The 22495-nt window shown below is 43.2% G+C and overlaps 1 protein-coding gene across 2 annotated transcripts in view; it reads left to right on the top strand.

Annotated features, from left to right (window-relative positions):
• Positions 1-22495, top strand: part of LOC141092980 (mucosa-associated lymphoid tissue lymphoma translocation protein 1-like) — a 102203-nt gene that overhangs the window by 40684 nt on the left and 39024 nt on the right. For both annotated transcript variants that reach the window (XM_073579365.1, XM_073579364.1), the window contains exons 3-7: positions 3373-3491; positions 4546-4699; positions 4829-5007; positions 9564-9660; positions 9743-9790. In XM_073579365.1, coding sequence (XP_073435466.1) covers positions 3373-3491; positions 4546-4699; positions 4829-5007; positions 9564-9660; positions 9743-9790 — 597 coding nt within the window. The remainder of the gene's footprint in view (positions 1-3372; positions 3492-4545; positions 4700-4828; positions 5008-9563; positions 9661-9742; positions 9791-22495) is intronic.

The following is a 22495-nucleotide window of genomic DNA, read 5'->3' as shown; positions in this document are numbered from 1 at the left end:
ACCCGCTGCAGTGCCTTGTATTCACAGCAGGACGTCTGTGAGTCACAAGGCAAAGTAAAATTAAGTGTGGACCTGGTCAAGCTATTTGGCCAAGGCAGTGCTCGGTAACACAGCGAAATACTTCCGGGACATAGTGTACCGACACATGTGCAGTAATGATTATCGGCTTTGCCCGCAGTTGGGCAAAGCATATTGCGCGTGCGCAAAGCAAGATTGCTTTGCGTACGCGCGAACTATGGAGAAAAACTACTCTAATACCGGAGAAGATCGCGGACAGGGGCCACGGATGGGTGGAGAAAGAAGAACAAACACCGCCTATCGGACAGGACCCAGGCCATTTACATAGGCCTGCAACTTCCGGTGACAGATTCCCTTTAAAAGGTGCATTTTCCATAAAGGCCCTTATTGTGCATTATATGAGGTTGTACTGGACCTGGTGGTCCAGTACACTGAGAAGCACGCCGGTTTTTGTGTAGATTTCCTCCGGGTTCTCCGGTTTCCTCCCACACTCCAAAAACATATCAATATGGAATCTAGATTGTGAGCCCCAATGGGGACAGTGATGGTACTATATGTAAAGCACTGTGACGTATAATAGTGCTATATAAGCAAAGCACAATAATACTTGGTGAATTTTTGAGTTTTTTTACAATCAAATCTGCTGGCTTCATGTAGCAGTGAATTTTTTTTGTATTGTGCCCAAAGGACGACATCTCAAGGTGAGAGCCTAGAATATTTCTCTGCTAACTAGATATGTTTTAGAAGTTCTCACACCAAGAATTGCTTTCTTGCTTTCTTTCTTTCCTTTTTCCTTCCTTCCTTCCTGTCTTAGGCTATGTGCAAAAACATGCAAAACACAAGCCGCGGAGACACCATCACATGTTTCTCAACGCAAGCAATGACTAGCCAGGTCTTTCCCCGGGAAGGAAGAACAACGGGAAGGGCAGTCTCCAATGAAGGAAGCCACCTGTGCCAAAACATGATATCCATCCACAGACAGCTGTTTCGGGGTATTGCCCCTCATCAGTGTGGAGTAGGAAACTGGCTAGTAGGAGCAATGCCTAGTAAAAGACTGCGAAAATGAGGATGAGTGACCTCATGGAGATCAACATCCAACACTGTGGAGACACCATCACATGTTTCTCAACGGAGTGATTCTAGAGCACTGCTCCCAACCCTTATGGGAAATATGCAAAAACATGCAAAACACAAGCCACGGAGACACCATCACATGTTTCTCAATGCAAGCAATGACTAGCCAGGTCTTTCCCCGGGAAGGAACAACCACGGGAAGGGCAGTCTCCAATGAAGGAAACCACCTATGCCAAAACATGGTATCCATCCACAGACAGCTGTTTCGGGGTATTGCCCCTCATCAGTGTGGAGTAGGAAACTGGCTAGTAGGAGCAATGCCTAGCAAAAGACTGAGAAATTAGGATGAATGAACTCATGGAGATCAACATCCAACACTGCATTTTCTTAGGCTATGTGCACACGCTGCAGATTCACCTGCGGGTTTTTCTGCGCGGATCCGCAGGTAAAACCGCAGGTAAAGTGACCTGCGGTTTTCCTGCGGATTAGCCTGCAGTTTCACCCCTCTACTATGTTAAAGGTGTGAAACCGCCCAAATAATTGACATGCTGCACCCTGTAAACCGCAGCAAAGCCGCGCGGAAAAAAACGCAGCGTGAGCACTGCGGTTTTGAAATGCCATTGGATAACATGGTACTTTACCATGTCTGCGGAACTGCTGTGTTTCCGCAGGGCCAATACCGCTGTGGAAACGCAGCAGAATCCGCAACGTGTGCACATAGCGTTAGAGAATCAAATGGAGAATGAATGCATGGCAACATTTAAGACCTGTCCATGCTATAGAGATTTGATTGTTTTTATATCCTTATGTGCCTCTTTAATTTGCTTCTGTAGAGAAGATAGAGTGGGTGGAAAAACAGGACACAAGTTATTTCTGTTTAGAAATAATTAGATTTTATTATCAATACAGAATTAAGGAGACAAAAACAAAGTACATATAATTGTTTTTATAAAAGGTATATTGGGTGCATATAGAAATTAGAAGGTGATAACATCAAACAGACCACGATATATGTTCAAGGTTGGCCATATAAAACAAATGATATCTATTCATGAAGAAAGTAAATATATAAGACAAGGATTAATGCATCAATGCTGCCTATGTATTGGACAACATATAAAGTAGCACTGGTATAATAAGTCATTTACCATGAATATTATCTAAAATCATTTGAAAAGGATTATACTCAGAAAAGGTATATTTGACAAGAGTTTATTTATAAATGGTATTTACCCATTTTATATGTCCTGCCTGTACTTCTGCCGTGATCCACAACATGCGTTTCGCATTCTTGTCGCTTCCTCAGGGGCTATTTACTGGTTTCTATATGTACCCATTATAACTTTTACGAATACAATTATGTGTAGCTTGTTTTTGTCTCCTTAATTCTGTACTTATAGTGCTGGTTTCACATTCGCGCTTTTTAAGCGCACGCACGGCCGGGGGTAGCTCCGCCCCCGAGCCGGCTCTCTGCCCGGCGTGCCCGCCCCTTCCTTGTAGCGCCGCCTCCTAGCGCACAGCGGCGCCTGCGATCGGCGCACCCTATCTTTAGCATAGGGTGCGCAGATCGTGCGCAGGCCGTGCGCTAGTTGCGCTTTGACCTGCGCTGCGCACTTTTGACGGTGCGCCGTGCGCGCCAAAATCAAACTTTTCGGATTTTGGCGCGCACGGCACACCGTCAAAAGTGCGCAGCGCAGGTCAAAGCGCAACTAGCGCACGGCCTGCGCACGATCTGCGCACCCTATGCTAAAGATAGGGTGCGCCGATCGCAGGCGCCGCTGTGCGCTAGGAGGCGGCGCTACAAGGAAGGGGCGGGCACGCCGGGCAGAGAGCCGGCTCGGGGGCGGAGCTACCCCCGGCCGTGCGTGCGCTTAAAAAGCGCGAATGTGAAACCAGCCTAAATAAAATCTAATCTTTTAGCAATGCAGACTCTAGTTTTCCCTACTTTGCATATTATGTTGAGCCGCTTACATATGGGTACGCTATAACAAGATGTGGAGCTGGTACTTTTTCAAAACTGTTTATAAATAATGTAACATTTTAGGGGAATGTTAATACGAAGAATTTTAGATTGTGGACTCTTAAATTGGTTGGGTTACATTTGCTACATTACTGGCAGAAGATAACTGATTCGATCTATATCTAATACACAGACATGTCGGGAAGAGATAAAACACTGAAACATTATGTCTAAGCAATGCTATGATATTTTAATAATGACTGATTTCTAAGCTATCGGTCATTGGAAATAACACAACTTCTGGGTTTTTTTTTGCATAGATATCCGAATCACAGAGCAGCCGGTGTGTGCCTGTGTTCCTTTGGACTTTCCCCTCACCCTGCGCTGCAGGGCCCAGGGTCCTACACTGCTGTATTATCAGTGGTTCATGCAGTCGGAGGTAATTTCACCACATTTGCTTGCATAAGTAGCATACAGTGTATATTTATAGAATGTTAACCTCATGGAACAAGCATGTGTCAAACACACTTCCTTTTTCACTGGCTTATCAGAAACAAAAATAGATTTTCTCCCCTGTGAAAGTGCTACATTCACATTTCTGAATTATGACCAAGACAAGCAAGAAGAGTGAAAGTTAAAGTGCAGGTTCCCTTTAACACTGGGCATAAAAGGTTTTACTGCCCCTCCATCTCACTATTGGTCTATCTTTATATTCTTCTATCTATTCATATCTATGTGTCTGTCATCGATGTATCCCGTGTTGCCAACCGTCCAGTCCGTAAAAATAGGGGACTTTTTGACGTTAATGATTTTTTTTTGAAGCTGAAGAAACTTTTACAGATTACTATGGCTGTAATTATCATTTTACAGTTTCCAGTGATTGCAGCTGAAGTCTTCATACTAGGATTATGGGCTGTAAACATGGATCACTTATAATCAGAATCATTTATTATGGTTTTACAATGAAAAATATTATTTGTCCTTGATTTTTTCATAAGCTGTACAGAAAAAATAAAAAGTCAAGTTGCCAATCCTGTATGTATCTTTCTAGCTATCTATGGAGCCATAGACATTAATCATTTTAATATGTCTCTCCACGTTTTATATTTTGGGGTTTGTTTTTTTTTACTAAAGTGACCCCCTATAGAGAGAACTTTAAGAAATAAAATGTCCCCTATAGAGAGAACTTTAAGAAATAAAATGTCCCCTATAGAGAGAACTTTAAGAAATAAAATGTCCCCTATAGAGAGAACTTTAAGAAATAAAATGTCCCCTATAGAGAGAACTTTAAGAAATAAAATGTATTATTTTAGTTCGATGATATTCAAAGTTGGCTGATTGTTCTTTAATTTTGGATATTTGTGGCACAGAAAGGTCTTTAATCTTGAAACTCCTTGTTGACCTGCGACAAACTGTCCAAGTGCCAAATGAATAGATATATACAATATATGTGCAAGGTTTATCACTACTCACATAAACTCCTTCTTCCCCAGTCCACATGTCAGGAAATCCCAGGGGCGACACAGCCAGATCTGCACATTCATGCCAGGCAAACAAAACTGTACATCTGTCGAATAAATGACGAAAAGGACCGCATCTTATTCAGCAACTGGGTGAAGGTGAAAGTCCTGAAGAACATTCCTGCTGGTAAGATTGTAGAAGAGTTGCCGTCAATCCTATGATCACAGTTATTTCACACAATTATAAAATTCTTGATTTTGGCTTGACAATTTGCAGGGTAAAGTGACTATAGAACATGTGCTTCTTCTGTTTTAGGAGCCATTCTTCCTGGCTGGAATGGGAAACCCATTATTGTTACGGAACCAGTCTCTGCACATGTGAAATCCCATAATGCAGTGCATCTTCGCTGCTATGCCCTGGGCTTCCCTGCCCCTGAATACCAGTGGTATCACAATGGTCTTTGCCTGCCTCATAGAAACGAGAAGGAGATCAAGGTGCGAATTAGAAATTATATATTTGAATGAGAGCAATAAGTTTTAAAATGTTTATCCAGCACTTTCATTGGAGCTATGAGGTTGAGGAAGTTTACCTGATGGACTTTACCTCTTCAATGAGATGATCACACAGCATGCAATAAATAGGTGGCAAGCCGGAAAATACATTAATTCTGTAACCGATAAAAGAAAACTGTCATTTTAATTTTTGTTGATATGTTACAAACCCATTAACATGATGTAGATTAGTTGGGTCTGGTTCCTGAATCCCCCACTGATAGCTTGCAAGCGCTCATTTCTGCAGGCAACAGTATACTGACCTATAGACGTACTATCGATCACTTACACCTCTCTCTCTCTCTGCTGTTAGAACCGAGTGCTGTTGATTGCAGAAGTGAGTGCTTGTGAGCAACCTTTTTGAGACACCCCCACTAATCTGCAGCATAGAAGTTATTTAATATGCAAGAAGATGGAAGTGTTGCCCACATGAACCCTTGAAGATACGTGTATTGTTATAATGCATTTGAATGTGTAATGTGTTTAGAGTTGTAGTCTGCCCAGCAGTAGGAAGTTAATAAGCACAGTTAGGGTTAATGATTGGGACTTGCCCAGAGCGGGAGGGGCTAACGTGAAGGGGCAGAGAGAGATTCCTATTGGGAAGGTAGATAGGGCCTAGCATACAGCAAAGGCAGCCCTAAGGTCTGACCAGCAAGCAGAGCCTTATGAAGTGGGTATCCCTGAAGTGAACAGAGACCAAGGCAACAGATAGCTTGTGTAAGCAGGTTGCGGGATGCAGTGACAGACAGGAGGCAGAGCAAGGGTTAATGATTTTAACATGTTTAATTAAACAGGGGGTTAACTCCTTGCAGGGAGATGAATGGTTAAACGAGGGAATAAGCAGTTCAGGAGTAAATGATATGCAGAGTTAATGAGCAAGGTAACGGCAGTTCTTTTGTACACTTATCATGTCAGAAGTTTCTCCGACTGTAGATGCTGCTTGAAAGTCAGTAGCGTCAACAACAGCTGGGGCGGTGCTTGTCCAAGAAGGTCCTGCTGGTAATGGTGGTTGTCTTCTGGCAACAGTGATCGGTGTCCAGTACCTTCCACTGGGCCCCTAGTCCATATACTGATGTGGCCGGAGGAGCATGGTCCACGGCCCTGTCTGAGCCCGATGTGGCCCAGCAGATATACCCTGGCGAATTGGGGCACAGATGACAGTCCTGCACCCGATCTCTCTCTGGCAGCAAACAAGCAGTACTCACTAGCCTGGATCATTCAACACCTCACTCCATGGTGACCAACGGGCACACTGCTCGTCACTTCTCACAGTCTCTGTCAGCGGTGGCGGGGAAGGTCATGCGCAGGTCTGTACTATATTGATGCTCGAGGGCTGGAGCACTCACCGATCCCTGCTGTGCGCTGTCTGTTCTCGCCAAGTCTCTCTCTAGGCCACCAGGTCTGTCTGCTGCAGTCCGTCGCAATGCCGGCGGGTCGGGTGCAGAGCGCGCTGCCTGTCCTGCTGCTCGCACGCTCATGGCGGGGGCCTCTCTGCAGATTTGTGCGCTTTTCTACCTCAGCTTCCGGCCGGGTTCCCTCTTTAAACATGCCCCCTCTTCCTGGGTCATGGGGCCTGCCCAGTTCCCTATTCCTTCCCCCAGGAAACAGGGGATGCAGCCTCAGTAATTTCGGACCCAGCTCAATACAGGTACTTGCAGCCTGGTCTTCCTCCTTACACATGATCAAGAGTAGAGACAAGAAAAAGTGAAAGTGGAGTAAATGATTTACTGGAGATGGGATCTGGGGCCTAGCAGAACGGTCCCAAGTTTGCAAGCCAGAGCGGTAACGGGAAGCATCAGAGCAGAAAACAAGAGGCGAGAGTGCCAAAACTTGACAAAACCTTAAAACTACCAATTTTATTAGATAAATTTAAAGTATTTGAAAAAAAAAAACAGACAGTAGCTGAGTCCTGAAAGAAATGATCTTTAGATTTGGTGCTATAACATGTGGTTCACTCTCCACATATTGATGGAAAGATAAGAAACCTGACAAAAGAATGCCTAATGCTTTTTTTTTTATATATGTCTTGATATACGTATAGCAATCAAAATGTTGAGTGTCAACCAGGGGACTATAATTAGTCCTTTTATATATATAACATTATACATCAGACTTGGACCATTTTCCCTGTCCTTGATGCTGAAAAACATCCCAACAGCATGATGCTACCATCACCATGTTTCACTGTGGGGATTGTGTTCTTTGGGTGATGAGCTGTGTTGGTTTGGGACCAGACATAGCATTTTCCCTTGGTGGCCAAAAAGTTCAATTTTGGTCTCATCTGACCACAGCATCTTCCTCCATACATTTGGGGAGTCTCCCACATGTGTTTTGGCAAACTCAAAATGTGCCTTACAATTTTTGTGCGCAAGTAAAGGCTTTTTTCTGCCCACTTTTCTATAAAGGCCACCTCTATGGAGTGTACGGCTTACTGTGGCCCTATGGACAGATAATCCAGTCTATGCTTGGGAACTGTGCAGCTCCTTCAGGGTTACCTTTGATCTCTGTGCTGCCTCTCTGATTAATGCCCTCCTTGCCTGGCCTGAGAGTTTTGGTGGGTGGTCCTCTCTTGGCAGGTTTGTTGTGATACCATGTTCTTTCCATTTCATGATATTGGATTTGATAGTGCTTCGGGAGATTATCAGAGATTGGGATATTGTTTTATATCCCAATCCTGACTTGTACTTCTAAACAACTTTGTCCCTGACTTGTTTGGAGATCTCCTTGGTCTTCATGGTGGTGGTTGGTTAATGATGCCACTTGCCTAATGGTGTTGCAGCCTCTGTGGCTTTTCAGAAAAGGTGTGTATATACTGACAAACCATGCGACACTTAGATTGCACATAGGTGGACTTCGTTTCACTAGGCATGTAACTTATGAAGGTAATTGCTTTCACCAGAATTTTTTATTGGCTTCCTGGCAAAAGGGGTGAATACATGCACATGACAATTTTTAGTTATTTGGTTCCATAAATTTAAGTGATGCCTATATTTTCTCACTTCACTTTACCAATTTACACTATTTAGTGCTGATGCATCACACACATCGGATTACAAAAATATTTATTTACACACAGGTTGTAATGTAACAAAATAGGTAAATAACCAAGAAGGGGTGAATACTTTTGAAAGCCATTCTATTCCTCCCTACATGGTTATTCAGTAAAAGAGCATTTATTTTTGAGTGGTGATCTCCCTCATTGAATTTGACAACATCTGGTCCTGGCCTGCCGAAGTCACAGGCATCATGCGGCCTCTGCAAGGGTGTAACGCCCCCATGGCCAAAGTCCACACACCCATCCAGGGACCCCCAATTTCATGTAGTGTGCTGGGGTGTGGAAGTCAAGTACCTTGCCAAGACCACTGCCCTACACCATGTTAAACATATATGTAAAAAATATACAATTATAGGTACTCTTTTTAAATAGTTAATCTGACTACTCCCCCAGAACAGTGCTATAAGAATAAGTCCAGACTATAATGTGAGACTACTGCTATAGGAGGAGCTCTAGACTACACAACAAATCTAATGTTCTAGGAGGAGCTGTAGACTACACCACCAGACTATTGTTATATCAGGAGCTCTAGGCTTCACAAGGGTACTGTTATAGGATGAGCTCCAAATTACAGAACAAGAGTACAGTTGTAGGATGAGCTTCAGACCACTCAGCAAGACTTCAGTCATAGGTGGAGTTCCAGACTACATACAGTACATAACATGACTATTCTAGAGGAAGCTCCGGACTATACAACATAACTATTGTTATAGGAGGGCTGCAGACTTCACAACAAGGCTACTGTAATAGGAAGAGCTCTAGACCACACAAGGCTACATTTGTAGGATGAGCTCCAGACTTCACAAGAAGGCTACTATTATAGAAGGAACTCTAGACTACAACAGTTGTAGGGAGTGCTCCATGTTACACAAACAGAATACTGTTAACGAGGGAGGTCCAGAATACACATCCAAACTACTGCTACAGGAGGAGCTCTAGACTTAGACTACACAGCATGACTACAGAAAAAAAACGGCAACTTGTATATAGTATCAAAAAATAAGTACTGTATGTTACGATTTGTTAGAGTAGTATCATCATACATATAAACTTTATTGATTAAATCATAAAAAGTACATACAAAATTAGCCAAAAATTGGTACACATACTGTATTAGAAAAGGTTAAGTAACTACATAGTAAAGCATATTTGGTCTGAAGAAATAGCTAAATTGAAATAATCATATGGGAAGTTATATAGGACCAATATAGTGTAAATAGTAAAGTGCAATGATATTCAATAAACATAATGGTGTATATTTCATATGTATCCCCATTTAAGGCATCATACTAAAAAGAAACAGAACCAAAAGATGTAGAATGATTGATAACATGATTACATTACCAATGCTGGAGTGTATTACCTAGTGTCCCTACGCGCGTTTCGGCACCAAAGCCTTCTTCTGGAAGCAAAACATAGCGCTGATGTGTATATTTCATTTTAGATCAAATCACTAAGGCAAAGAGATACTGGAAACTATCTGTGCCATGTGTCAAATCCCCATGGAGAAATTTGGAGTGAACCAGCTGAACTAACAATTAGTAAGTCATATTTTACTTGAATTTGAGTTATATGATGCAAATATATGTTAATTTTTTAACAGTAGCATTTCCTGTGTTTCAGAAGATGACATCATTCTGCAAGCTTCTCCACAGCCTTCAGCATGTCCAGGTAATAAATATGTGACATGATTCAATTATTCTGAAACAGATTATATAGAGATTTAAACCTTAAAAATTCAACCCCTTAATGCCCATGGTATAACTATATGTATTTGCTGTAACGTCTAAAAGAGACCGTACTGAAATTTGGACTGTACATACTTTGGGTCATGAGAAGTGAGAGCGCAATGAATCTCAGCAATAGCAGCGAGAAACATCTTTGCACGCCTTTCTGCGCATCGGTATTTTAAATGTGGTGCTCTCGCCGACTTGTCATCCTTTCAGTTGTCTCCACTACGACATTGACTTGCTGCACACCTTTCTGCGCATTGGTAGTTTATATGTGGGGCTCTCGCCGAATGGTCGCCCCGTCGGTTGTCTTCACTATGACATAGACTTGTTGCACCCTTTTCTGCGCTTCATTATCTTAAATGTGGTGTTTGCATTTCGCTTCTGCCAAATTCCTTCTTCATTTGTTAATAATCTACAGATACAGTTGGAGGAGCGTATTTTCATTGTGAAAACATATTGTAAAACTGAGTCCCTAAAGTGAGTTTCCAAAGAGGTTTGGAGGTCGAAAACCGTCGTCCAAACCATGTATTCTGTCATTGGCGAATAAGCTGGAATGTAGAGGAAAATTACTGGATAGGTATGATGGAGGACGTTTCCTTTGAGGCCATTTGAAGGGTCGGATGTACAGTAACAAGCCACAAACATTACAGGCACTCCGAAAGAATGTACAGCGAGAAATTCAGGCTATGACCCCAGACATCCTGCAGAACACATTTAACAATATGGAATGGTGCGTGCAGGCATGCTTAGATGCAAACGGTAGACATTTTCAAAACCTGCTTTAAAACATCAGTTTCTCATGAACCAAGTCCAAATTTCAATACGATAGATCGTCTTTTTTAGGAGTTATAGCAATTTTTCTGGATAAACTAGCGAATGAATCACCCTGTATAATTTTTAATTAGTGTGTCTATTCCTCAATGTTTTATATATATTTTTTGCTAATATTGACCGAGGTTTTTTTTTTTATATTTACTAGCTACAACCTTGTACATAGCTAGTAATGCCCTAAACTGAATAGTGGATGCAATTGTTTCCAGTCTTCTGTGAGATAAACACATCCATAGTTGCCAACATTTCAATGCTGCACAGTGAGTGGCCCCTTATAATACTGCACAGTGAGTGGCCCCTTATAATACTGCACAGTGAGTGGCCCCGTATACTGCTGCACAGTGAGTGGCCCCGTATACTGCTGCACAGTGAGTGGCCTCGTATACTGCTGCACAGTGAGTGGCCCCGTATACTGCTGCACAGTGAGTGGCCCCTTATAATGCTGCACAGTGAGTGGCCCCTTATAATGCTGCACAGTGAGTGGCCCCTTATAATGCTGCACAGTGAGTGGCCCCGTATAATGCTGCACAGTGAGTGGCCCCGTATAATGCTGCACAGTGAGTGGCCCCGTATAATGCTGCACAGTGAGTGGCCCCTTATAATGCTGCACAGTGAGTGGCCCCTTATAATGCTGCACAGTGAGTGGCCCCTTATAATGCTGCACAGTGAGTAGCCTGTTGTGACTTCGCTTTCGGTTACTAGTGAAGGTAGTGGAGCTGGTTATATTGACAGAGGGGTCGCGAGTTCTCTTTCCGGGCTCCCTCTTAGTTTCCAGCTCAGTCCCTGCATGCTCAGCTAAGTGTTCTTTTGCTATTGTTCACATTTGATCTGGTTTTGTCTATTTCAGTTTTGTGTGGTCAGCCAGCTCCGGCTGGGGCTGTGCTGAATTTCCATCCTTATGTTACTGCTTGTGCCAGTTTGTTTTTGTCCCTTATTAGATTGGCCTCTTTTTGCTCTGCTTTCAGAATATACCAGAGTGCTGATATAGTGGGCAAAGTCTAGTGACTTCAGTATTTTTCTATCAGACGTGTTGGGCATTTTTTGCAGGGTTTTTTGCGTGATTGCAGACAGTCTTTCCTTTCCTGTCCTGTCTAGTGTGGGCCCCATCGTTTGCTCAGTCTATTTTCCTACCTGCGTTTGTGTTTTCATCTTGTCTCACCGACAATATATGTTTGGGGGCTATCTATTCCTTTGGGGTCTGCTCTGGGGCAGTTTAGATTTCCCTTTCTTGCTTTAGGCTTATTTAGTTCTCCGGCTGTGTCGAGGCGTCTAGGATCATCGTAGGTACGCTCCACGGCTACTGCTAGTTGTGTGGATAGGCTCAGGGGTCTGCAATCCGCTTAGTTACCAACCTCTCTGGTTTTCTGTGGCTAAGGCTGGTTTCACATTTGCGTTTTTTTTCGCGGTAATTTAGCGCTAAATAGCGCATGCGTTTTTTTTCCTATACTTTGCATGGGATGCGCTTATCTGCGCATACACATGCGTTTGTACGTGTTTTACCGCGCATGCGTTTTTTTGCGGTATGCACTCGGGCGCACAAAATGCAACTTGTTGCATTTTTTGTGCGTCCGATTTGCCTCAAAAAAACGCATGCGCGCGCAATGCGTTTTTTTACAGCAAGACACCCATTATAAGTCTATGGTGAGTATATGTGCGCATTGGCATGCTTATGTATGCGTTTTTTTGCACATGCGTTTTTTTTTTTACCATTAGTTTAGACAATGGAATTTAGGGGTTTGGGTAAAGTTAGGGTTAGTTAAGGGGGTTTAGGGTTAGGGTTAGGGTCAGGGTTAGGGTTAGGGTTAGGGTCAGGGTTAGGGTTAAGTATGGTTTGGTTAAGGGTTAGGGTCAGGGTTAGGGTTAGGGTTAAGTTTGGTTAAGGGTCAGGGTTAGGGTTAGGGTTAGGGTCAGGGTTAGGGTTAAGTATGGTTTGGTTAAGGGTCAGGGTCAGGGTTAGGGTCAGGGTCAGGGTTAGGGTTAGGGTTAGGGTCAGGGTTAAGTATGGTTTGGTTAAGGGTTAGGGTTAGGGTTAGGGTTAGGGTCAGGGTTAGGGTTAAGTATGGTTTGGTTAAGGGTCAGGGTTAGGGTTAGGGTTAGGGTTAAGTATGGTTTGGTTAAGGGTTAGGGTTAGGGTCAGGGTTAGGGTTAGGGTCAGGGTTAGGGTTAGGGTCAGGGTTAGGGTCAGGGTTAGGGTTAAGTATGGTTTGGTTAAGGGTTAGGGTTAGGGTCAGGGTTAGGGTTAGGGTTAAGTATGGTTTGGTTAAGGGTTAGGGTTAGGGTTAGGGTCAGGGTTAGGGTTAGGGTCAGGGTTAGGGTTAAGTATGGTTTGGTTAAGGGTCAGGGTTAGGGTTAGGGTTAGGGTTAGGGTTAAGTATGGTTTGGTTAAGGGTTAGGGTTAGGGTTAGGGTTAGGGTCAGGGTTAGGGTTAGGATCAGGGTTAGGGTTAAGTATGGTTTGGTTAAGGGTTAGGGTTAGGGTTAGGGTTAGGGTCAGGGTTAGGGTTAGTAAAGTCATGGTTTGGGTTAGTGTGAGTGGCCACCTAATGTTGGAAAAAAAACGCAAACGCGGTAAAAACGCACTAAAAACGCATACAAACGCTTAAAAACGCTGCGTTTTTTTCATGCATGCTCATAAAAATGCTTGAAAAAAAACGCAGCAGTTGTATGCTTTTGTATGCGTTTTTCAATGCGTTTTTTTGCGGGAAAAACGCGCTGCAAAAAAAAGCAAGTGTGAAACAGGCCTTAGCTTGGTCTTGCTTTATATATTTTTTTTTTTTCTCTGGGGCCGTAGGAGGATTTTTTATTTTATGGAGATTAAGCAATTGTCTGATCATGTTGAGCAGGTCGCTGCTGAAGTGCTTGGAATTTCCACCTATCTCGCTCAATCATCTGCTGTTGAACCAAAAACCCCTACTCCTGATGTGTTTTCTGGGGATCGGTCTAAATTTTTGAATTTTAAGAATAATTGTATACTATTTCTTGCCTTGAAGCCTAACTCATCGGGGAGCTCTGTGCAGCAGGTTAAAATTGCCATCTCCTTGCTGCGCGGTGATCCCCAGGATTGGGCTTTTTCTCTGACACCTGGAGATCCTATTCTGACTAATGTGTACGCATTTTTTCAAGCCTTAGGGTTGTTGTATGATGAACCTAATGCTATTGATCAAGCTGAGAAAACCTTATTGGCATTGAACCCGGGTCAGGATTCTGCAGAGTTATACTGTCAAAAATTCCAAAAGTGGGCAGTCCTTACTACATGGAATGACGGTGCCTTAGCAGCGCTCTTTCGGAAGGGTTTGGCAGAAACCGTAAAAGATGTTTTGGTGGGATTTCCTTTTCCCTCTGTCTTGATGATTCTATGTCATTAGCCATTCAAGTTGATCGACTTTTACGTGAGCGTAAAACTACACGAGAGGCATTGCCGCCTTTTGAACGAACATCTGAACCCATGCAATGTGATAGGGTTTTGTCTAGGGCGCAACGTCAGGAGTTTAGAAGGCGTAATAAGCAGTGTTTTTTCTGTGGAGATGCCTCTCATACTATTTCTGTCTGCACTAAACGAGAAAAACATTTTGCGCACACATTTGCTGTGGGCAGTGTACAACCTAAGTTCCTTTTGGCAATTACTCTGATATGCTCCTTGTCTACATTTTCCGCTAAGGCTTTTGTAGATTCAGGAGCAGCTTTGAATCTGATGGATTTAGACTTTGCTAAACGTTGTGGTTTTCCCATGATACCCCTGCAGACTCCTATCCCTTTGAGAGGTATTGATGCTACTCCTTTGGTGGAGAATAAACCCCAGTTTTGGACCCAGGTGATAATGCGGGTCGCCCCGACCACCAAGAAAATTGTAAATTTTTGGTGTTGCACAATTTGCATGATACTATTGTTCTGGGTTTTCCCTGGTTGCAAACTCATAATCCTGTTTTGGATTGGAAATCTGTGTCTGTGGTGAGTTGGGGTTGTCAGTGTGTTCTTAGTGACACTCCTGTTTTCTCCATCTCTCCCCAGTCTCATGATATTCCTGATTATTTGGCTGATTTTTCTGATGTATTTAGTGAGAGTAAGTCTGCATCTTTGCCTCCTCATAGGAGTTATGACTGTGCAATTGAGTTAATGCCCGGGTGTAAATTTCCCAAGGGTCGGCTTTTCAACATATCGGTACCCGAACATGATGCTATGGGATCTTATATCAAGGAGTCGTTGGAGAAGGGTAATATTAGACCATCCTCTTCACCTTTAGGTGCTGGGTTTTTTTTTGTGGCCAAGAAAGATGGTTCATTAAGGCCTTGTATTGACTATCGTTCCCTTAACAATATCACTGTTAAATATCAGTACCCGTTACCCCTGATTTCTGATTTATTTTTCAGAGTTCAAAGTGCCTGCTGGTTTACCAAGCTTGACCTCAGGGGGGCGTATAATCTTATTTGCATCAAGCACAGGGATGAATTGAAGACGGCGTTTAATACTCCGGAGGGACATTTTGAGTACCTGGTGATGCCTTTTGCGTTCACTAATGCCCCTTCTATCTTCCAATCTTTTATGAACGATATTTTCAGGGACTTTGTGGATAAGTTTTTGATCATTTATCTGGATGATATTTTGATCTTTTCCAGTGATTGGGATTCTCATGTGGAACATGTCTGGACTGTGTTCCGGATTTTGAGGGAAAATTCCCTGCATGTTAAGGGATCGAAGTGCCTCTTTGGTGTACAGAGGATTTCATTTTTGGGATTTATTTTGTCCCCGTCGGCTATTGAAATGGACCCGGACAAGGTACAGGCCATTTATGATTGGGCTCAGCCCAATTCTTTGAAGGCTCTCCAGAAGTTTTTGGGTTTTGCTAATTTCTATCGTAAATTTATAAGTAATTTTTCTGGTATTGTCAAACCACTGACTGATCTGACCAAAAAGGGCACTGATGTGGTGAATTTGTCTCCAGAGGCAGTCTCGGCATTTCAGGAGCTTAAGCGGAGATTCACTTCTGCTCCGGTTCTACGGCAACCTGATGTCTCACTCCCATTTCAGGTGGAGGTAGATGTTTCTGAGATTGGTGCAGGAGCCGTTTTGTCCCAAAAAGATCCGGTGACTTCTAAAATGAATCCCTGTGCCTTCTTTTCTCGAAAATTCTCCCCATCTGAACTTAACTATGACGTGGGGAATCGGGAATTGTTGGCCATGAAATGGGCATTTGAATAGTGGAGACATTGGTTGGAGGGAGCTAGACATCAAGTTGTGGTCCTCACCGACCACAAGAATTTGATTTATCTTGAATCAGCCAAACGCTTGAATCCTAGACAGGCTAGGTGGGCCTTGTATTTCACGCGTTTTAATTTTGTGGTCTCTTTTCTTCCGGGCACTAAGAATGTTAAGGCGGACGCCCTTTCTAGGAGTTTCTTTGCGGATTCTCTTATTGTGACTGTTGTGAGTTCATTTTCCCCTTCATTACTGAGGCCCGAGCAACTCCCTCTTCTGGTAAAGAAAGGTAGTGAGCCTGATTGTCAAACACCTGAGGCTGATTATGATGACTGGCTGAGTGGAGTTACGGACTGGATATAAGGCTGTCGACGCCCTTCTGCCCTGCGGGTGATTTCTCTGTGGGATCCTTTGAGACCAGTCTGAATTCCTGCTCCTCCAAAGCTAAGTTTGCTGCTCGGCCTTTTGCTTTTGTGCTTTGTCTTTGTTTTTGCTTTGTTTTTCGGGATTTCTGCCATTCCCTGCTGGGGTGTGCTGAATTCATTTAGCTCTGTCTTCTGAAAATACCTGAGTGCTGATTCAGTTTTTGAAGCCTAGCTGCTTCAGGGCCTTTTTCATATCAGCTGGTTGGCTTATGTCTTTGATAGGGTTTTGGCAGATTGCAGACAGCAGCCTTCCTGTCCTTTCCTATCTAGGTAGTTTTGGGGCCCCGTCTTTGCTCAGTCTATCTTTCTGTCTGTGTTAGTATTTTCATCTTGCTTCACCGTCATTATATGTTGGGGGCTGCCTATTGCTTTGGGGTCTGCTCTGGGGCAGTTTAGATTTCCTCTTTCTTTCTTTAGGCCTATGTATTTCTCCGGCTGTGATCGAGGGGTCTAGGGCATCGTAGGAACCCCCCACGGCTACTGCTAGTTGTGTTGATAGGTTCAGGGGTCTGCAATCTGATAGTTGCCAACTTCTCTGGTTTTCTAGACTTAGCTTGTATTTCGGCTTTTGCCTCCTACGGTGACTCATTCATAAGTGACCAAGCCTACTACCATTCTAAATGAGGGGGTAGTTCTTTCCGACATCTCACCCGATTTGAGACGTGCCCTGGAGAATTTCTGGAGGACAAACCTGAACGTTGCCCTATGGGAAAATTATATTTTCCTGACCAGTGGAGGAAGAGAGTAATGCCTGAAATTCATTGCTCCGCGTTGGCTGGTCATCCAGGTATTTTTGGTACTAGAGATTTGGTGAGTTGGTCTTTTTGGTGGCCTGCCTTATCTCGTGAAGTCAGGAATTTTGTGCAGTCATGTGGGACTTTTTCTCGGTCTAAACCCTGTTCTCATTCATTGTTCATGCCCCTGCCGGTGCCCAAGAGGCCATGGACCCATATCTCAATGGATTTTATTTCTGATCTTCCTGTCTCTCAGAGAATGACTGTTATCTGGGTGATTTGTGATAGATTTTCTAAGATGATCCATCTTGTACCACTCCCAAAGTTGCCATCTTCTTCAGAGTTGGTGCCCTTGTTTTTACAACAGGTGGTTCGGTTGCATGGGATTCCTGAGAACATTGTGTCGGACAGAGGAGTCCAGTTTGTTTCCAGATTTTGGAGAGCTTTTTGTTCCAAACTGGGAATTGAGATATCTTTCTCCTCTGCATTTCATCCTCAGACCAATCGGCAGACTGAGAGAACAAACCAGACTTTGGAGTCCTATTTGAGATGTTTTATATCTGCTGATCAGGATGACTGGGTCCCATTTTTGCCCTTGGCCGAATTCGCGCTAAACAATAGAGCTAGTTCTGCCACTTTGATGTCGCCCTTTTTCTGTAACTCTGGGTTTCATCCTCGATTTTCTTCAGGGCAAGTGGAATCTTCGATCTGCCCAAGTGTGGACACTGTGGTAGAGAGAATGCAGCAGATTTGGGACCAAGTGGTGGATAAGTTGTCCCCCTCTCAGGAAAAAGCCCATCGGTTTTCCAACCGGCATAGGACCATTGGTCCCCGGTTTAAAGTGGGTGATATGGTTTGGTTGTCATCAAAGAATATTCCTATGAATGTTGTGTCTCCAAAGTTCAAGCCAAGATTTATTGGACCTTATAAGATTTTGGAGATTCTTAATCCTGTTTCTTTTCGATTCGCTCTTCCAGTTACGTTTAAGATCCATAACGTGTTTCATAAATCTCTGTTGAAGAGGTTTGTGGAGCCAGTAGTTCCTATGGCGGCGCCTCCTGACCCTGTATTGGTTAAAGGCAATGTGGAATATGAGGTAGAGAAAATATTGGATTTTCGTTTGGTTAGATGGAGACTCCAGTACTTGGTCAAATGGAAGGGCTATGGCCAGGAAGATAATTCTTGGGTCTCTGCTTCTGACTTTCATACAAATAGATTGGTTCGTGCTTTTCACCGGGCCCATCCTGATCTGCCTGGTGGCGTGGATGAGGGTTCGGTGACCCCTCCTCAAGGGGGGGTACTGTTGTGAATTCGCTTTCTGGCCTACCTCTGGTTACTAGTGAATGTAGTGGAGCTGGTTATATTGACAGAGGGGTCGCAAGTTCTCTTTCCGGGCTCCCTTTCGTGGTTACTGGAGGTAATGGAGCTGATCTAATTAACAGAGGCCTGCCACCTGATAATGAGGACGATAACTGGAGATCTGGAGTTTCTGACTGGATTTAAGACAGCCGACTCCCTCTATCCCTGCTGGTGATTTTTTTCCTGCCTCCTGCGGTCTTAGTTTCCAGCTCAGTCCCTGCATGCTCAGCTAAGTGTTCTTTTGCTATTGTTCACATTTGATCTGGTTTTGTCTATTTCAGTTTTGTGTGGTCAGCCAGCTCCGGCTGGGGCTGTGCTGAATTTCCATCCTTATGTTACTGCTTGTGCCAGTTTGTTTTTGTCCCTTATTAGATTGGCCTCTTTTTGCTCTGCTTTCAGAATATACCAGAGTGCTGATATAGTGGGCAAAGTCTAGTGACTTCAGTATTTTTCTATCAGACGTGTTGGGCATTTTTTGCAGGGTTTTTTGCGTGATTGCAGACAGAGTCTTTCCTTTCCTGTCCTGTCTAGTGTGGGCCCCATTGTTTGCTCAGTCTATTTTCCTACCTGCGTTTGTGTTTTCATCTTGTCTCACCGACAATATATGTTTGGGGGCTATCTATTCCTTTGGGGTCTGCTCTGAGGCAGTTTCTTTCCCCTTTCTTGCTTTTGGCTTATTTAGTTCTCCGGCTGTGTCGAGGCATCTAGGATCATCGTAGGTACGCTCCACGGCTACTGCTAGTTGTGTGGATAGGATCAGGGGTCTGCAATCCGCTTAGCTACCAACCTCTCTGGTTTTCTGTGGCTTAGCTTGGTCTTGCTCCACCGTCATGCTCACCCCCTCCTGGCTCATCTCTGCAGCCCCTTGCTTGTTCCATACTCTCGGCGCCCCTGCTCTTCCTGCTTTCATCGGTCACGTGGTACTGTATTGCCAACTGTTTAGCAATAAGGTTCGGATACGGCTTTAAAGAAGGCTACTACTTGGATATAACACAATTTTATTATAAAAAAGAGAAATTAATCCAGCTCACCGCACTGCCTTGCTGGTAGGATCCAGATCCTACACACGGATTTGACTAGGCAGTCAATCAATAATAGGAAAGAAAAAAGAAGTTCCAGCGCCAGGAATGGAAAATTAAAAATCCATTTTATTGTGCCATTGCATATTAAAATTCCAGCAGGTACAGCATATCTGTCGGATGACTACAGAACAACGCGTTTCGACGCCTCAGGTCTTAATCATGTTCTCAACATTTTATTATACAATGATTATAAAACACCAAATTAATGGAATGGCAGATATAATATTACCCCGTTTTGTTAATTAATTTCATGTGAATCATACAGTCAATATGAATTATAATACATAGAGAAATACGTATCCATACTATACATTACCAAGTAGTATTGCAACATCACTTCTCCACTGGAGGGACCACAGTGTCAAATGAGAAGGAAATGCTCTGGTCTTGTCATCACAGAAACCGTGCACCCACGATAGCTTCTGGAAATGTCCCTCCCTCACTGAACTGGGTCCACCTTTTCATACACAAAATTCCCACATTCCCTCTGTGCAGTATGTTTAGGCTGAGTCATCAGAATCTTGAAACTGCACAAGACTTCAAGGTCTGTTTGTTATACAGTAGACTACTATAATCTTAGTTTGTTTGAGATTCGTTTGTCATTAGCATGTCTCTTAACAATAGCACAATGTTTTGCTGCTGATTATAACCCAGGCTCTGTTTGCCTCTGGTCAACTTGTCAAAGTTGTCTATTACTGTTCAAAGTTCAACATATGTTGCTTGTTACAAAGTTAACTCTTCATGCTCATAGCATAACACTCTAAGATGGTAGCATATGGGCAGCATGACTTCCATAATCACCTATTCTGAAAACTGGATACCTATCGTAACTCAGACACACACTCAGACATGTCAAGATATGTATCACAATCGGTCCTCGATTATGGATGTCATGCACGATCATTGCTACATGAGACCATAACATTTCGGTCTCTCTTGTCAATCGAGAATCATACTATTATTGAGCACAAGACTTCCTTGTTCAAGCAGCATAAATATTCATTATCTATACAGTTGTTATTCCTATTGTAAGAATACACCACACAACTCTTACATTAGAATACCACACAGAATTAGTTGGAACGCTCCTTGTAGAATTCCCATCAACCACCCCCCAAGTGAAATATTCAGTATCTATCACTGTTTGTCAACAGGGGTCACTTGTGTGCAAATCAGGATAATGAATCTTTGAAACACAGAGCTTCAAAGACCACAGAACAATTCCTTGTCTTACGGTATTGACACAGAGCAAACGCTTTGTGTCTCAGTATCAAAGTTCAGCATTAATGATATTACACCCTAGTATATTGCAATATAGTGTTTTGGATTCAAACAACCATATTTCATATTTGCAATACTTTCTACCCTTGGTCTAATGACCACACTATATCAAAGCATATAAGCAATATATTACAGTATGTAGGCTATAAGATATCCATATTTTTATTAGCACCACAGGTACCGCTCATTAAAATCATGTATATGTGCATATTCATGAGTTTAATGAGCGGTACCACGTGACCGCTGAAAAAAGGAAGAGCAGGGGCGCCGAGAGCATGGAACAAGCAGGGGGGCTGCAGAGATGAGCCAGGAGGGGGTGAGTATGACCTCTGACACCCCCGCTCCCCCTCCCCGGCCGACCCCCCCCGGTATATGACTTGCGTATAAGCCGAGAGGGGGACTTTCAGCCCTAAAAAATGGGCTGAAAGTCTCGGCTTATACACGAGTATATACGGTAAGTCCTGCCACCAACCCATCCTAAGACTGCCCCCCAGCCCAGAGCAGAACACTCATTTTTGGGTGACTTTACATAAATCCCAACCCAAGTCAGCCAGGAGTCCTGCGAAATCCGGCACATCAGGCAATCAGGCACATCAAGTGCATGCATCCTGCATACACTTCCAAATTGCAGCCCAAATGTTACTGAAATTTGCTATAGTGTATCAGACTATTTAGTGTACAGAACATTTCCCAGACTGGATACAATTGTATCCATGTCTTAGCTGAGAGCAGAATTAGATAAGACTAAATATTGTAACTTGAAAATATCTGGTACCAAAAAAAGCAGATTTTTTTTTGCATGGCATTTTTTAGCAAAAAAATTGCAAATTTTTGTTATTTCACACCACACTTAACACTTTTCAAATGCAGTTGGGACATAGGTGAAATTAGCTATTGAAATAAATCTAGACTGTGTTTCTGAGAGCACCATAATGTAGAGACAGAGACCCGGATTCCAGTGATGTGTCACTTACTGGGCTGCTTGGTGTAGTTTTGATAAAATCACTGTTGTATCAGCAGGAGATTATTATCATTAGAGGAGTAGTAAACTTGCTGCAATGTAGTCCTCCATATTCATGAGCTTTGTATAATCCCGCCCCACCACTGATTGGCAGCTTTCTGTGTACACTGTGCATGGGATGAAAGTTGCAAATCATTGGTGTGGGCGGGGTTATACAGAGCTCAGCATAAGGGCAGAGACACACTAGCAAATTTTTCGTCCAAGAATTGGATCGCAAAACTTGCCCTGGCCGGCACCTCTCCTGACCTGAACTTGACAGCTGCACAGTAATCCATCCCGCTGTCATGCTCAGGTCAGGAGAGGTGCCGGCCAGGGCAAGTTTTACGATCCGATTCTCGGACAAAAAATTTGCCAGTGTGTCTCTGCCGTAAGAGGACTGCTAGATCTGCAGCAGAGAAAACAGTGATTGTATCAAATGAGCATTTAGTTTGCTCTGCACAATAACAATGTGTGCTACGCCCTCTTCTAAAGACCATAAAAATTTGTATACTGAGTACGCTACATAAAAAGGCCAATATCTCTGGAACCGTATGATGGATTTTTCTAAAAAGAAAAATGGAATACTAAGGGGACCAGCAGGAGAAAAAAGGCAAAAACTGGCCACTTTTAACCTTCTGACAGGGCTCCTTTAACAAAGTTGCTCTAGTACTATAACATACGTGATAGCCATAAATGTATACTTTCCAGCAAAGTGGATTCTCATGCAAATAAATAATAT

The sequence above is a fragment of the Dendrobates tinctorius genome, unplaced genomic scaffold (assembly GCF_039654945.1).
Source record: "Dendrobates tinctorius isolate UK_male_01 unplaced genomic scaffold, ASM3965494v1 ptg000062l, whole genome shotgun sequence".
Classification (NCBI taxonomy): domain Eukaryota; kingdom Metazoa; phylum Chordata; class Amphibia; order Anura; family Dendrobatidae; genus Dendrobates; species Dendrobates tinctorius.
The sequence above is the reverse complement of the archived record's forward strand: the minus strand, read 5'-3'. Positions and strand labels throughout refer to the sequence as shown.